The 15,829-nt window shown below is 49.4% G+C and overlaps 1 protein-coding gene across 2 annotated transcripts; it reads left to right on the forward strand.

Annotated features, from left to right (window-relative positions):
- The first annotated feature begins 446 nt into the window (after positions 1-446).
- B4GALT3 (beta-1,4-galactosyltransferase 3) lies at positions 447-14,916 on the forward strand. 2 transcript variants are annotated; one of them, XM_073639265.1, is made up of 8 exons: positions 447-748; positions 4,815-4,963; positions 10,730-10,991; positions 11,721-11,956; positions 12,035-12,225; positions 12,487-12,609; positions 12,783-12,887; positions 13,867-14,916. In XM_073639265.1, exons 2-8 carry the CDS (start codon positions 4,949-4,951, stop codon positions 14,363-14,365), a joined length of 1,431 nt encoding a protein of 476 aa, XP_073495366.1. In that variant the 5' UTR covers positions 447-748; positions 4,815-4,948; the 3' UTR covers positions 14,366-14,916. The 2 variants fall into 2 exon arrangements, with proteins under 2 accessions (XP_073495366.1, XP_073495368.1); XM_073639267.1 differs by lacking the exon at positions 4,815-4,963 and having other exon boundaries at positions 450-748.
- Positions 14,917-15,829: the final 913 nt, after the last annotated feature.

Genomic DNA, 15,829 nt, shown 5'->3' on the forward strand with positions numbered 1-15,829 from the left:
CGTGCCCTCTTAGGGATATACTCTGGGTGCCGTACACAGAATAACATCTTGTAACATCCAGGGAAGAGTCAGGAGGGCGGGGCTTGACTATTCCTCCTTGTTCAGGGTTATTTTTATGTATTTTAATAATTGAACCGCTTTTCATTCTCCTGTCTCTTTCCTGCAGGATTGTGCTGTAATAACGGCTGGCGGTGTAATGTCCCGGAATAGTTCCGCCCCCCGGTAGGTGCCAGATTATTAAATATTCCGGATTATTGGATGCTGCTGTCTCATCCTACCTACGTGATTATTATTATTTGTTTTTTTAGTTTTGACTCGAAAATATTTGCGCAATGTGTTTACTGATGGCGGAAGCAGAATGGGGCGCCAGGCCTGTAGAAATGTGCCGCCCTGTGCCCGTCTGTCAGTGCCAGCCTCGCCTATTTGTTCCTTCGCGTCGTCAACTCCAAGGAATTTGTAAATTGATCCAAAAACAGTGGAGTGCGGATCGCCCAGGTGCAAACCGGCCAGGTGACTGCCCAGAAACCAGCAGGGCCCGCCTGCAGGTCCCCGGGCATCAGTGGGCGAGGGCACGCTCTGCAGCTGCCGCTCACTGCCTGTATGGGGAAGCAGAGGAGGAGGATGGCGGGGGAGGAGCGACCAGAAACCAAAGAGGAAGGGAGGGGAGACACTGGGGCCATGACAGAGACGTTCTGCTGCTGCTGCTGCCAGCCCTATTACCTCTGATCCCAGGGCTGAAGATCTGCAGGTGAGTGCTCCGCCACCCCCAGGCGCAACGCTCTGCACCTGCCCCCATCACACATACCAGCCTCACCGTGCACAGAGTGCAAGCTCTTCTGGGCAGCGGCATCATGTTATGTCGCCCAATGCAGCGGCGAGTATGGAAGTGTACATCGCTACAGCGTACAGTGGAGCTATAGGAAACGCCAAAACATACCCCAAAAATGGAAGCTGGCTGTTATGTAATGATGTGGGTGTGTGAGGATGATAGGGGGAGTAGTGGCATCCATCACACTCCCAGCAGGTGGGGAAGAAGGATCCTCAACAATGATCATTTATTAATTTCTTTGCTATTTTCTAATTGCTTTTTTATGCATTTTATATATTTTATTTTTTTTCATTATTTATTTTTCTTTCAGTTGCATATACTATTTTTTTTTTCTTTTTTTAATGAACAAAATATTTATTTTATCATTGTGGATTTTTCTTTGCAAATATTTACATTATTATATGTATGTACACACGTACACACACACATCTACACACACACATCTACACACACACATCACACACACACACATCTACACACACACACACATCTACACGTACACACACATCTACACACACACATCTACACACACACACACATCTACACACACACATCTACACACACACACACACATCTACACACACACACACATCTACACACACACATCTACACACACACACACACATCTACACACACACACACATCTACACACACACATCTACACACACACACACACATCTACACACACACACACATCTACACACACACACACATCTACACACACACACACGTACACACACACACACACACACACACACACACACATCTACACACACACACACACACACATCTACACACACATCTACACACATCTACACACACATCTACACACACACACATCTACACACACACACACATCTATACACACACACATCTACACACACACACACATCTACACACACACACATCTACACACACATCTACACACACACACACACACATCTACACACACACACACACACACATCTACACACACATCTACACACACACACACATCTACACACACACACACATCTACACACACATCTACACACACACACACATCTACACACACATCTACACACACACACACACACATCTACACACACACACACATCTACACACACACACACACATCTACACACACACACACACATCTACACACACACACACACACATACACATCTACACACACACACACACACACATCTACACACACACACATCTACACACACATACACACACATCTACACACACACATACACATCTACACACACACACACATCTACACACACACACACACACACATCTACACACACACACACACATCTACACACACACACATCTACACACACATCTACACACACACATCTACACACACACACACATCTACACACACATCTACACACACACATCTACACACACACACACATCTACACACACATCTACACACACACACATCTACACACACACACACATCTACACACACACATCTACACACACACACACATCTACACACACATCTACACACACACACACACACCTACACACACACACACACATCTACACACACACATCTACACACACACACACACACACATCTACACACACACACACATCTACACACACACACATACACATACACATCTACACACACACACACATCTACACACACACACATCTACACACACATCTACACACACACATCTACACACACATACACACACATCTACACACACACATACACATACACATCTACACACACACACACATCTACACACACACACACACACACATCTACACACACACACATCTACACACACACACACATCTACACACACATCTACACACACACATCTACACACACACACACATCTACACACACACACACATACACATCTACACACACACACACATCTACACACACATCTACACACACACACATCTACACACACACACACATCTACACACACACACACACATCTACACACACACACACATCTACACACACACACACATCTACACACACATCTACACACACACACACATCTACACACACACACACACATCTACACACACACATCTACACACACACACACACACATCTACACACACACACACATCTACACACACACACACATCTACACACACATCTACACACACACACACATCTACACACACACACACACATCTACACACACACATCTACACACACACACACACACATCTACACACACACACACACATCTACACACACACACACATCTACACACACACACATACACATACACATCTACACACACACACACATCTACACACACACACACACACACACATCTACACACACATCTACACACACATCTACACACACACATACACATACACATCTACACACACACACACATCTACACACACACACACATCTACACACACACACACACATCTACACACACACACACATCTACACACACACACACACACACACACATCTACACACACATCTACACACACACACACATCTACACACACACACACATACACATCTACACACACACACATCTACACACACACACACATCTACACACACATCTACACACACACATCTACACACACACACACATCTACACACACACACACACATCTACACACACACACACACATCTACACACACACACATCTACACACACACACACATCTACACACACATCTACACACACACACACACATCTACACACACACACACATCTACACACACACATCTACACACACATCTACACACACACACATCTACACACACACACACATCTACACACACACACACACATCTACACACACACACACATCTACACACACACACATCTACACACACACACACACATCTACACACACACACACACACACACACACACACATCTACACACATACACATACACATCTACACACACACACACACATCTACACACACACACACACATCTACACACACATACACACACATCTACACACACATACACATACACATCTACACACACACACACACATCTACACACACACACACATCTACACACACACACATCTACACACACACACACATCTACACACACACACACACACACACACATCTACACACACACACATACACATACACATCTACACACACACACACACATCTACACACACACACACACACACACACATCTACACACACATACACACACATCTACACACACATACACATACACATCTACACACACACACACATCTACACACACACACACACACATCTACACACACACACACACATCTACACACACATCTACACACACACATCTACACACACATCTACACACACACACACACACACATCTACACACACACACAGACACACACACACAGACACACACACACATCTACACACACATCTACACACACACACACACATCTACACACACATCTACACACACACACACATCTACACACACATCTACACACACACACACACACACACATATATCTACACACACACACACACACACACACACACACACACACACACATATATCTACACACATACACACACACATATATCTACACACATACACACACACACATATATCTACACACATACACACACACACATATCTACACACATACACACACACATATATCTACACACATACATACACACACACATATCTACACACATACATACACACACACATACATACACACACACACACATATCTACACACATACATACACACACACACATATCTACACACATACATACACACACACACATATATCTACACACATACATACACACACACACATATATCTACACACACACATATATCTACACACACACATCTACACACACACACACACACATCTACATACGTTTCCTGGTCATCACGCGCTCGTGGCTCGGCGGTGCGGTGGCGGTGGGGGCTCTGGACACGTCTAGTGGATATTTCCATGTATTTTGTGATATTTTACATTTTCAGTTCCACTTAGAAGCGAGCGAGGAGTTAATGGGACAATCCAGCTTTCCAGCCCCTGATTGACACTGAGGAAGCTCATGTTTCCATGGCAACTGTGATTGGTGATGTGGAGCCACCTGTCCTGCTGACTGTTTCCAATGCAGCGTGTTCTGGTCAGGAGTCCTGGCCGGGGGGAGATTGCATCTGATGGCTGATTTTGGGTCCTTGCATCCAATGGGTCTTCTCTGCCCAGCTACATGCAGTCTATTGCTCTCTGTTATCAGTCACATTATATACCGTCCCCTCATCTCCTGGGTGTCACACTATATACCGTCCCCCTCATCTCCTGGGTGTCACATTATATACCGTCCCCTCATCTCCTGGGTAGCACATTATATACCGTCCCCTCATCTCCTGGGTGTCACATTATATACCGTCCCCTGATCTCCTAGGTGGCACATTATATACCGTCCCCCTCATCTCCTGGGTGTCACATTATATACCGTCCCCTCATCTCCTGGGTGTCACATTATATACCGTCCCCCTCATCTCCTGGGTGTCACATTATATACCGTCCCCCTCATCTCCTGGGTGTCACATTATATACCGTTCCCCTCATCTCCTGGGTGGCACATTATATACCGTCCCCCTCATCTCCTGGGTGGCACATTATATACCGTCCCCCTCATCTCCTGGGTGGCACATTATATACCGTCCCCCTCATCTCCTGGGTGGCACATTATATACCGTCCCCCTCATCTCCTGGGTGGCACATTATATACCGTCCCCCTCATCTCCTGGGTGGCACATTATATACCGTCCCCTCATCTCCTGGGTGGCACATTATATACCGTCCCCTCATCTCCTGGGTGCCACATTATATACCGTCCCCTCATCTCCTGGGTGGCACACTATATACCATCCCCTCATCTCCTGGGTGTCACATTATATACTGTCCCCCTCATCTCCCGGGTGGCACATTATATACTGTCCCCTCATCTCCCGGGTGGCACATTATATACCGTCCCCTCATCTCCCGGGTGGCACATTATATACCGTCCCCTCATCTCCCGGGTGGCACATTTTATACCGTCCCCCTCATCTCCCGGGTGGCACATTATATACCGTCCCCCTCATCTCCTGGGTGCCACATTATATACCGTCCCCTCATCTCCTGGGTGCCACATTATATACCGTCCCCTCATCTCCTGGGTGGCACACTATATACCATCCCCTCATCTCCTGGGTGTCACATTATATACCGTCCCCCTCATCTCCCAGGTGGCACATTATATACCGTCCCCCTCATCTCCCGGGTGGCACATTATATACCGTCCCCCTCATCTCCCGGGTGGCACATTATATACTGTCCCCTCATCTCCCGGGTGGCACATTATATACTGTCCCCCTCATCTCCTGGGTGGCACATTATATACCGTCCCCCTCATCTCCTGGGTGGCACATTATATACCGTCCCCCTCATCTCCTGGGTGGCACATTATATACCGTCCCCCTCATCTCCTGGGTGGCACATTATATACCGTCTCCCTCATCTCCTGGGTGTCACATTATATACCGTCCCCCTCATCTCCTGGGTGTCATATTATATACCGTCCCCCTCATCTCCTGGGTGGCACATTATATACCGTCCCCTCATCTCCTGGGTGGCACATTATATAACGTCCCCCTCATCTCCCCTTGTGTCACGTTATGGTGGCGTCCGGCCTCTATCATCCGGTGTAACCATTTATGTCTGAGTGGAAGAGATCTGCACATGGTGACACACAAGCTGCGGCCTTTATGAAGAACCAGACTTAACGAAAAGACCCCAGAACAAACTATATACTCACAGCTCCCACCACATCCAGCGCATACAATGGCTGCCTTCACTTTACTCTCCCTGTCCTCCATGTGTAGTGTGTGGGGTCTGTCACTCTCTACCTGTCCTCCATGTGTATTATGGGGTCTGTCACTCTCTACCTGTCCTCCATGTGTAGTGCGGGGTCTGTCACTCTCTACCTGTCCTCTATGTGTAGTGTGGGGTCTGTCACTCTCTACCTGTCCTCCATGTGTAGCGTAGGGTCTGTCACTCTGTACCTGTCCTCCATGTGTAGTGCGGGGTCTGTCACTCTCTACCTGTCCTCCATGTGTAGCGTAGGGTCTGTCACTCTGTACCTGTCCTCCATGTGTAGTGCGGGGTCTGCCACTCTCTACCTGTCCTCCATGTGTAGTGTGTGGGGTCTGTCATTCTCTACCTGTCATCCATGTGTAGTGTGTGGGGTCTGTCACTCTCTACCTGTCCTCCATGTGTAGCGTGGGGTCTGTCACTCTCTACCTCTCCTCCATGTGTAGCGTGGGGTCTGTCACTCTCTACCTCTCCTTCATGTGTAGTGTGGGGTCTGTCACTCTCTACCTGTCCTCCATGTGTAGTACGGGGTCTGTCACTCTGTACCTGTCCTCCATGTGTAGTGTGGGGTCTGTCACTCTCTACCTGTCCTCCATGTGTAGTCTGTCACTCTCTACCTGTCCTCCATGTGTAGTGTGGGGTCTGTCACTTTCTACCTGTCCTCCATGTGTAGTGTGGGATCTGTGACTCTCTACCTGTCCTCCATGTGTAGTGCGGGGTCTGTCACTCTCTACCTGTCATCCATGTGTAGTGCGGGGTCTGTCACTCTCTACCTGTCCTCCATGTGTAGTGTGGGGTCTGTCACTCTCTACCTCTCCTCCATGTGTAGTGTGGGGTCTGTCACTCTCTACCTCTCCTCCATGTGTAGTGTGGGGTCTGTCACTCTCTACCTGTCCTCCATGTGTAGTGTGGGGTCTGTCACTCTCTACCTGTCCTCCATGTGTAGTGTGGGGTCTGTCACTCTCTACCTGTCCTCCATGTGTAGTGTGGGGTCTGTCACTCTCTACCTCTCCTCCATGTGTAGTGTGGGGTCTGTCACTCTCTACCTCTCCTCCATGTGTAGTGCGGGGTCTGTCACTCTCTAGCTCTCCTCCATGTGTAGTGTGGGGTCTGTCACTCTCTACCTGTCTTCCATGTGTAGTGTGGGGTCTGTCACTCTCTACCTCTCCTCCATGTGTAGTGTGGGGTCTGTCACTCTCTACCTGTCCTCCATGTGTAGTGTGGGGTCTGTCACTCTCTACCTGTCCTCCATGTGTAGTGCGGGGTCTGTCACTCTCTACCTGTCCTCCATGTGTAGTCTGTCACTCTCTACCTGTCCTCCATGTGTAGTGTGGGATCTGTCACTCTCTACCTGTCCTCCATGTGTAGTGCGGGGTCTGTCACTCTCTACCTGTCATCCATTTGTAGTGTGGGGTCTGACGCTCTCTACCTGTCCTCCATGTGTAGTGTGGGGTCTGTCACTCTCTACCTGTCCTCCATGTGTAGTGTGGGGTCTGTCACTCTCTACCTGTCCTCCATGTCTAGTGCGGGGTCTGTCACTGTCTACCTGTCCTCCATGTGTAGCGTAGGGTCTGTCACTCTGTACCTGTCCTCCATGTGTAGCGTGGGGTCTGTCACTCTCTACCTGTCCTCCATGTGTAGTGTGGGGTCTGTCACTCTCTACCTGTCCTCCATGTGTAGCGTAGGGTCTGTCACTCTGTACCTGTCCTCCATGTGTAGCGTGGGGTCTGTCACTCTCTACCTGTCCTCCATGTCTAGTGCGGGGTCTGTCACTGTCTACCTGTCCTCCATGTGTAGTGTGGGGTCTGTCACTCTCTACCTGTCCTCCATGTGTAGCGTGGGGTCTGTCACTCTCTACCTCTCCTCCATGTGTAGCGTGGGGTCTGTCACTCTCTACCTCTCCTTCATGTGTAGTGTGGGGTCTGTCACTCTCTACCTGTCCTCCATGTGTAGTACGGGGTCTGTCACTCTCTACCTGTCCTCCATGTGTAGTGTGGGGTCTGTCACTCTCTACCTGTCCTCCATGTGTAGTGTGGGGTCTGTCACTCTCTACCTGTCCTCCATGTGTAGTGTGGGGTCTGTCACTCTCTACCTGTCCTCCATGTGTAGTGTGGGGTCTCACTCTCTACCAGTTCTCCATGTGTAGTGTGGGCTCTGTCACTCTCTACCTGTCCTCCATGTCTAGTGCGGGGTCTGTCACTGTCTACCTGTCCTCCATGTGTAGCGTAGGGTCTGTCACTCTGTACCTGTCCTCCATGTGTAGCGTGGGGTCTGTCACTCTCTACCTGTCCTCCATGTGTAGTGTGGGGTCTGTCACTCTGTACCTGTCCTCCATGTGTAGCGTGGGGTCTGTCACTCTGTACCTGTCCTCCATGTGTAGCGTGGGGTCTGTCACTCTGTACCTGTCCTCCATGTCTAGTGCGGGGTCTGTCACTGTCTACCTGTCCTCCATGTGTAGTGTGGGGTCTGTCACTCTCTACCTGTCCTCCATGTGTAGCGTGGGGTCTGTCACTCTCTACCTCTCCTCCATGTGTAGTGTGGGGTCTGTCACTCTCTACCTGTCCTCCATGTGTAGTGTGGGGTCTGTCACTCTCTACCTGTCCTCCATGTGTAGTACGGGGTCTGTCACTCTCTACCTGTCCTCCATGTGTAGTGTGGGGTCTGTCACTCTCTACCTGTCCTCCATGTGTAGTGTGGGGTCTGTCACTCTCTACCTGTCCTCCATGTGTAGCGTGGGGTCTGTCACTCTCTACCTGTCCTCCATGTCTAGTGCGGGGTCTGTCACTGTCTACCTGTCCTCCATGTGTAGTGTGGGGTCTGTCACTCTCTACCTGTCCTCCATGTGTAGCGTGGGGTCTGTCACTCTCTACCTCTCCTTCATGTGTAGTGTGGGGTCTGTCACTCTCTACCTGTCCTCCATGTGTAGTACGGGGTCTGTCACTCTCTACCTGTCCTCCATGTGTAGTGTGGGGTCTGTCACTCTCTACCTGTCCTCCATGTGTAGTGTGGGGTCTGTCACTCTCTACCTGTCCTCCATGTGTAGTGTGGGGTCTGTCACTCTCTACCTGTCCTCCATGTGTAGTGTGGGGTCTGTCACTCTCTACCTGTCCTCCATGTGTAGTGTGGGGTCTGTCACTCTCTACCAGTTCTCCATGTGTAGTGTGGGGTCTGTCACTCTCTACCAGTTCTCCATGTGTAGTGTGGGGTCTGTCACTCTCTACCTGTTCTCCATGTGTAGTGTGGGGTCTGTCACTCTCTACCTGTCCTCCATGTGTAGTGTGGGGTCTGTCACTCTCTACCTGTCCTCCATGTGTAGTGTGGGGTCTGTCACTCTCTACCTGTCCTCCATGTGTAGTGTGGGGTCTGTCACTCTCTACCTGTCCTCCATGTGTAGTGTGGGGTCTGTCACTCTCTACCAGTTCTCCATGTGTAGTGTGGGGTCTGTCACTCTCTACCAGTTCTCCATGTGTAGTGTGGGGTCTGTCACTCTCTACCTGTCCTCCATGTGTAGCGTAGGGTCTGTCACTCTGTACCTGTCCTCCATGTGTAGTGTGGGGTCTATCACTCTCTACCTGTCCTCCATGTGTAGCGTGGGGTCTGTCACTCTCTACCTGTCCTCCATGTGTAATGTGGGGTCTGTCGCTCTCTACTTGTCCATGTATATTGCGAGGTCACTTCCCTGGCAGTTCACAGCACTAGAAAGTATCACACATGATGGGATTAGATACATAGTGCTCCTCATACACACCTCAGCTGCTGCAGAACACTTTACATATCCAGGACCAGTTCCCCATCCCCCATTCAGAATAATTTGGGTTGATGTCACCACACCTCAGGATTAGTCAGAGTCTGAGGAGAACCTGCTCCTTCTCTGGATGTTACACAATCCTGTAGTCATCAGAAAGTATGGCCACCGGGTGGTAATTCTTTTACAATCCATAAATACCAGTAAAACCTTTGTACTTGGGCATTATTAGTCGCTCTGCTCCGTAGTGACTGTGCAGGTAGTAACTCCACTGTCTGTGTCCCGTAGAGGAATATGATCCGCCGTGTCCTGGAACGACCGTGCACGCTGGCCATGCTGATCGGCTTCCAGTTTGCCTTCATGGTGTATTTCTCATTCGGTGGTCTGCGCAGCCTGGCATCCATCTTTGGGCGATCTTCAGAGCCAAACTTTGACTATACCCGTACCCATGATGTTTACACCAACCTCACCCGCCTGCAGTCCACACATCACCCCCTGACACAAGTGGGAGGACTACTGCCATGGTGCCCAGAAAAATCACCGTACTTGTGTGAGTAGCAAAACACTACTATACTACTAACTACTATAATACTGCCTCTATGTACAAGAATATAACTACTATAATACTGCCCCCTATGTACAAGAATATAGCTACTATAATACTGCCACTATGTACAAGAATATAACTACTATAATACTGCACCCTATGTGCAAGAATATAACTACTATAATACTGCCCCCTATGTACAAGAATATAACTACTATAATACTGCCCCCTATGTACAAGAATATAACTACTATAATACTGCTCCTATGTGCAAGAATATAACTACTATAATACTGCCCCCTATGTACAAGAATATAACTACTATAATGCTGCTCCCTATGTACAAGAATATAACTACTATAATACTGCTCCCTATGTACAAGAATATAACTACTATAATACTGCCCCCTATGTACAAGAATATAACTACTATAATACTGCCCCCTATGTACAAGAATATAACTACTATAATACTGCTCCTATGTGCAAGAATATAACTCCTATAATACTGTCCCCTATGTACAAGAATATAACTACTATAATACTGCCCCCTATGTACAAGAATATAACTACTATAATACTGCCCCCTATGTACAAGAATATAACTACTATAATACTGCCCCCTATGTACAAGAATATAACTACTATAATACTGCCCCCTATGTGCAAGAATATAACTCCTATAATACTGTCCCCTATGTACATGAGTTGATGGTGTTTCCCCCCCCTCAGTGGGCCCTATAACCGTCACCTTCAGTCGGATCCCTAGCTTCCGTCGGATAAAGGAGAAGAATCCCTTGGTGAGAGCGGGCGGTAGGTACCAACCGCCAAACTGTGAGTCGAAACATAAAACCGCTGTGATCATCCCTCACCGGAACCGGGAGACGCACCTGCGGCACTTGCTTTACTACCTGCACCCGTTCCTGCAGCGCCAGCAGCTGCAATATGGCATCTACATCATACACCAGGTAGGAGCCCCCGCTCCCACATACCTCCATCTTTATGTTTTTGCGTGCATCGCACCTCACATCCTCCATGTTTCACAGTCGGGGAACTCAACATTCAATCGGGCTAAGCTCCTGAATGTTGGGGTGAAGGAGGCCATGAAGGACGAGGACTGGGACTGCCTTTTCCTCCATGATGTGGATCTCATCCCGGAGAATGACCACAACTTGTATGTATGTGACCCCTGGAGCCCCAAGCATGCCTCCATCGCCATGAACAAATTCAGCTACAGGTGAGGACCGTGGACATCCGCCACCTCCGGGGGGTGAGCGCTCGCTGAATGTGGTATGTGGCTCTCATTGGAATCTGTCTACAAAGAGCTCCCCCTTGTGGTGGCTGCATATAGGCACAATGTAACCATGTATTCGGGGCGGTATGGATGTAACCATGGGTGGCGTCTGTATTAGGGTGTGGGGTTTTCATAAAATTCCAAAAAGTTCATAGTTGAGGGGCAAGGTGCTCCCCGTATTTATCATCTGCTTCACCCCCACAGCCTCCCGTATCCACAGTATTTTGGGGGGGTGTCCGCCCTGACCCCTGAACAATACATGAAGATGAACGGCTTCCCCAATGAGTACTGGGGATGGGGAGGCGAGGACGACGACATCGCCACCAGGTAGGAGCGCGCGTTGGGGTATGAGCCCTGTATCTAATCCTCCATGGTCAGCCTCTTTATTTTCTTCCTCCAGTAGGGGCAGTACAGTGTGGCGCTCCCTGCAGGTGCAGTACTGTGCCCCTCCTGCAGACGTCACTTGCTGTGCAGTTCTGACCCTCTGTCTCTCTGCGCAGGGTCCGTCTGGCAGGAATGAAGATCAGCCGTCCGCCCGTGTCCGTGGGCCATTACAAGATGGTGAAGCACAAGGGCGACAGGGGGAACGAGGAGAACCCTCACCGGTGAGGTCCACGACACCCATCATCCTCCTCTAAACATGGAGCCGGTTCCCCTCATTACACTGAAACAAGGGGGCTGATTGTGTTATCGACACTAATACACTGTAACAAACCTTCTGCTGTGAGAAGTATTGGGTCAGGGGAGTCAGTAGTCAACAAGCAGAGATGTGATGTAAGGACAAGTCTATCAGGAGGCTCCTGGATAACGAGCAGGAAAGACTCTAATGAGATCAGAAAGGGAAAGGTAAGAAGCCTGCGATGATCCGGATCAGAGGGATCCTGAGCTGCCGGGAGCCTGTACATGAGCCGCGGAGGACCACTGCATACAGACATAGTGCTGACATCCCACAATTCACTACAGCAAGCGTGATACCGGGGGCTGAGCGCTAACAGCGAAGCAGCAGGACTGTGGTTAGAATGGTGCAGGTGACATGAGGATACGAGATGTATTAACCTTGCTCTAGCATAGTGAGTGCAGCTCTGAAGGCGACTGATGCCCAAGTGAAATCATTGCAGATCTGAACGCGAGTGGTGCACAAGTGTAGTTACTGCAGCTCTGGAAGCAACTGGTGCATGTAAATAGTGAATGCAGCTCATAATGTGGCAGGAGTGTATAAGATGTATTAGTGAGTGCTGCTCTGAAGGCAACGAGTGTAGTGAGTGCATCTTTGAATGCGGCTGGTGCACAAGTGTAGTGACTGCAGATCTGGATGTGTCTCGTGCATGGACATTGATTGCAGCTCTGGATGTGACAGGAGACTATAAGATGTATTAACCTGGCTATAGCTTAGTGAGTGCAGCTCTGAAGGTGAGTTGCGCATGATGATAGTGACTTCAACTCTGGATGCAACTGGTGTACGCTTGTAGGTGCAGCTACATGGTGACAACCGTGCCCTGGATTGGTCTGTAGCACAATGTGATTCCCTTTAAAGGGCCAGTACCCCATTATTGTATCTAATCAGTGTTGCCCCTTTCCCCACAGGTTCGATCTGCTGATCCGTACCCAGAGGATGTGGACTCAGGATGGGATGAACTCCCTGACCTACACGCGTCTGTCCAGAGAGCTGGAGCCCTTGTATACAAACCTGACCGTGGATATCGGCGTGGACCCCAGATCCCAGAAACCCCTGAGAACAAGGGGCCCTACCCCCCCACCGGTGAAAACGTACAGTAACAGCACTAATGTCGGCTCCACCAGGGGAAGATTAACTGTATCCATTCAGTCCTCCATCAACAACTCCGCGGCTGCCCCTGCCCAGGCGGCAGACCCCTCCAGGAGGGTCCAACAGGAGGAGCCGGAGACCAAAGCCACCAGTGCCCCCCGGAAACAGGACCCCCCAGCTACAGACTCTGCAAAACGGAGGCGACCGAGGAGCCGGAAAAACACAATCAAGATGACTGTCAGTGAGCAGGATGTCGTACAGAGGAGGCCTCACAACCAGACGGCCCGCAGCGGACCCCCCAGGGCCACTCATCTCTGAGCTCCAAGATCTAGGATGGTCCATTACCCTCTAGACTGGCACAGATGCCGCCTCTGTCCTGGCGCACAGGTCACACTACGTCCAGGGATTTCCAGTGGCCGCACTGGTGCAGAATACATTGTGACGGAAGCTACACACTGTCTATTCCACCCTCCGGGAGAATGTGGCTGTCTGCCCCGGCCCGGGGGGCTACTGTCCTACGATTCCCCTCCCCCACTGAGTGCCTCATTGCACAAGGAGAATCAGGATTCACTGTGACGGCGGCCGCTGTATATATGTGTGCCAGGGATGTACTGCTCCGTGCTGCTGACAGACTCTCGCCATTGTTGTGAGTGACAGTATTTCTTCCAGGTGTTGCTGGCGCCCGCTACCGCCGCCACTTTCGTTGCCTCATGTGATCGTCTACTGCAAATATTTTATTATTATTATTATTATTCTATTTATGAACTCGGAGACGCTGGATGAGTCGCAGGGCAGCGGGATGTGACCCCTCAGGGGCGCCGGACACTGGTATTGTTGTGGATGCAGTTTCATTAAATTATTACGTGACAGTTACTTGTATGGTCTCTTCTTCCCATAATCGTCCCCCATGCACATGTTGTGGCACTTAAGGTATATTGTCCACAGCGCCCTCCCTTATAAAGTGTAACCGGCACACCGTCTACCCTTATCAGCTATACCCTCCACACTGTGACTACGTCACTTCGGCTTCCTCCCCACTGGCTCCCCCGCCCCGCTATATTCAGTACCCCAACCACGCTGCCCCCTACTCTATAATGAACCTTACTCTGTACTATGCTTCTCTCCATCTGCCCCCATTATACTGTCCCCTCACTGCCCTCCATTACAGTTAGGCTATGTGCACACGATGCAGAAATGAAGCAGAAAATTTCTGCATCATTTCTGCATCTCCCTGGCAGAAAAAACGCATGCAGATTGTGCATGCGTTTTTCCTGCAGAATACATGCGGATCCACATGCAGATTCACATGCGTTTCCGCATGCAGATTCACAAGCGCTTTCCAGGCGATGTTAGCATCACCTGGAAAGTGCTTGATAACTAGGTCACACTATATAAATCCATGCAAACAGCATGGATTTATACAGTGTGAACCGAGAGAGTGTATGTACTTACCTCTGATGGCCCGCGCTGTCCTGCTCAATCTGTTCTCCCTCGCCGGCAACTTTGAATTGAAAGACCTGCCGACGTCAGCGTCACGTGACCCGTCACATGACTCTGACGTCACCGCAGGTCCTACAACTCACTGCAAGTGCCGGGAACCAAGCGGGAGCGCAGCGCGGGCCGACAGAAGGTAAGAATACATTTATTTTTTATTTTATTCTTCTTTTACAGGTTTTTTAATGGTACCTGGGTGTGGATGAGACTCTCCTCTCCTCCACACCCGGGTACCATCCGCACATTAGAACGCACCAATTACGCAAGTACAAATGCTGTCTTGCGGAA

The sequence above is a fragment of the Phyllobates terribilis genome, unplaced genomic scaffold (assembly GCF_046119375.1).
Source record: "Phyllobates terribilis strain yellow unplaced genomic scaffold, ASM4611937v1 Scaffold_7__3_contigs__length_470593459, whole genome shotgun sequence".
NCBI classification, from domain to species: Eukaryota; Metazoa; Chordata; class Amphibia; order Anura; family Dendrobatidae; genus Phyllobates; species Phyllobates terribilis.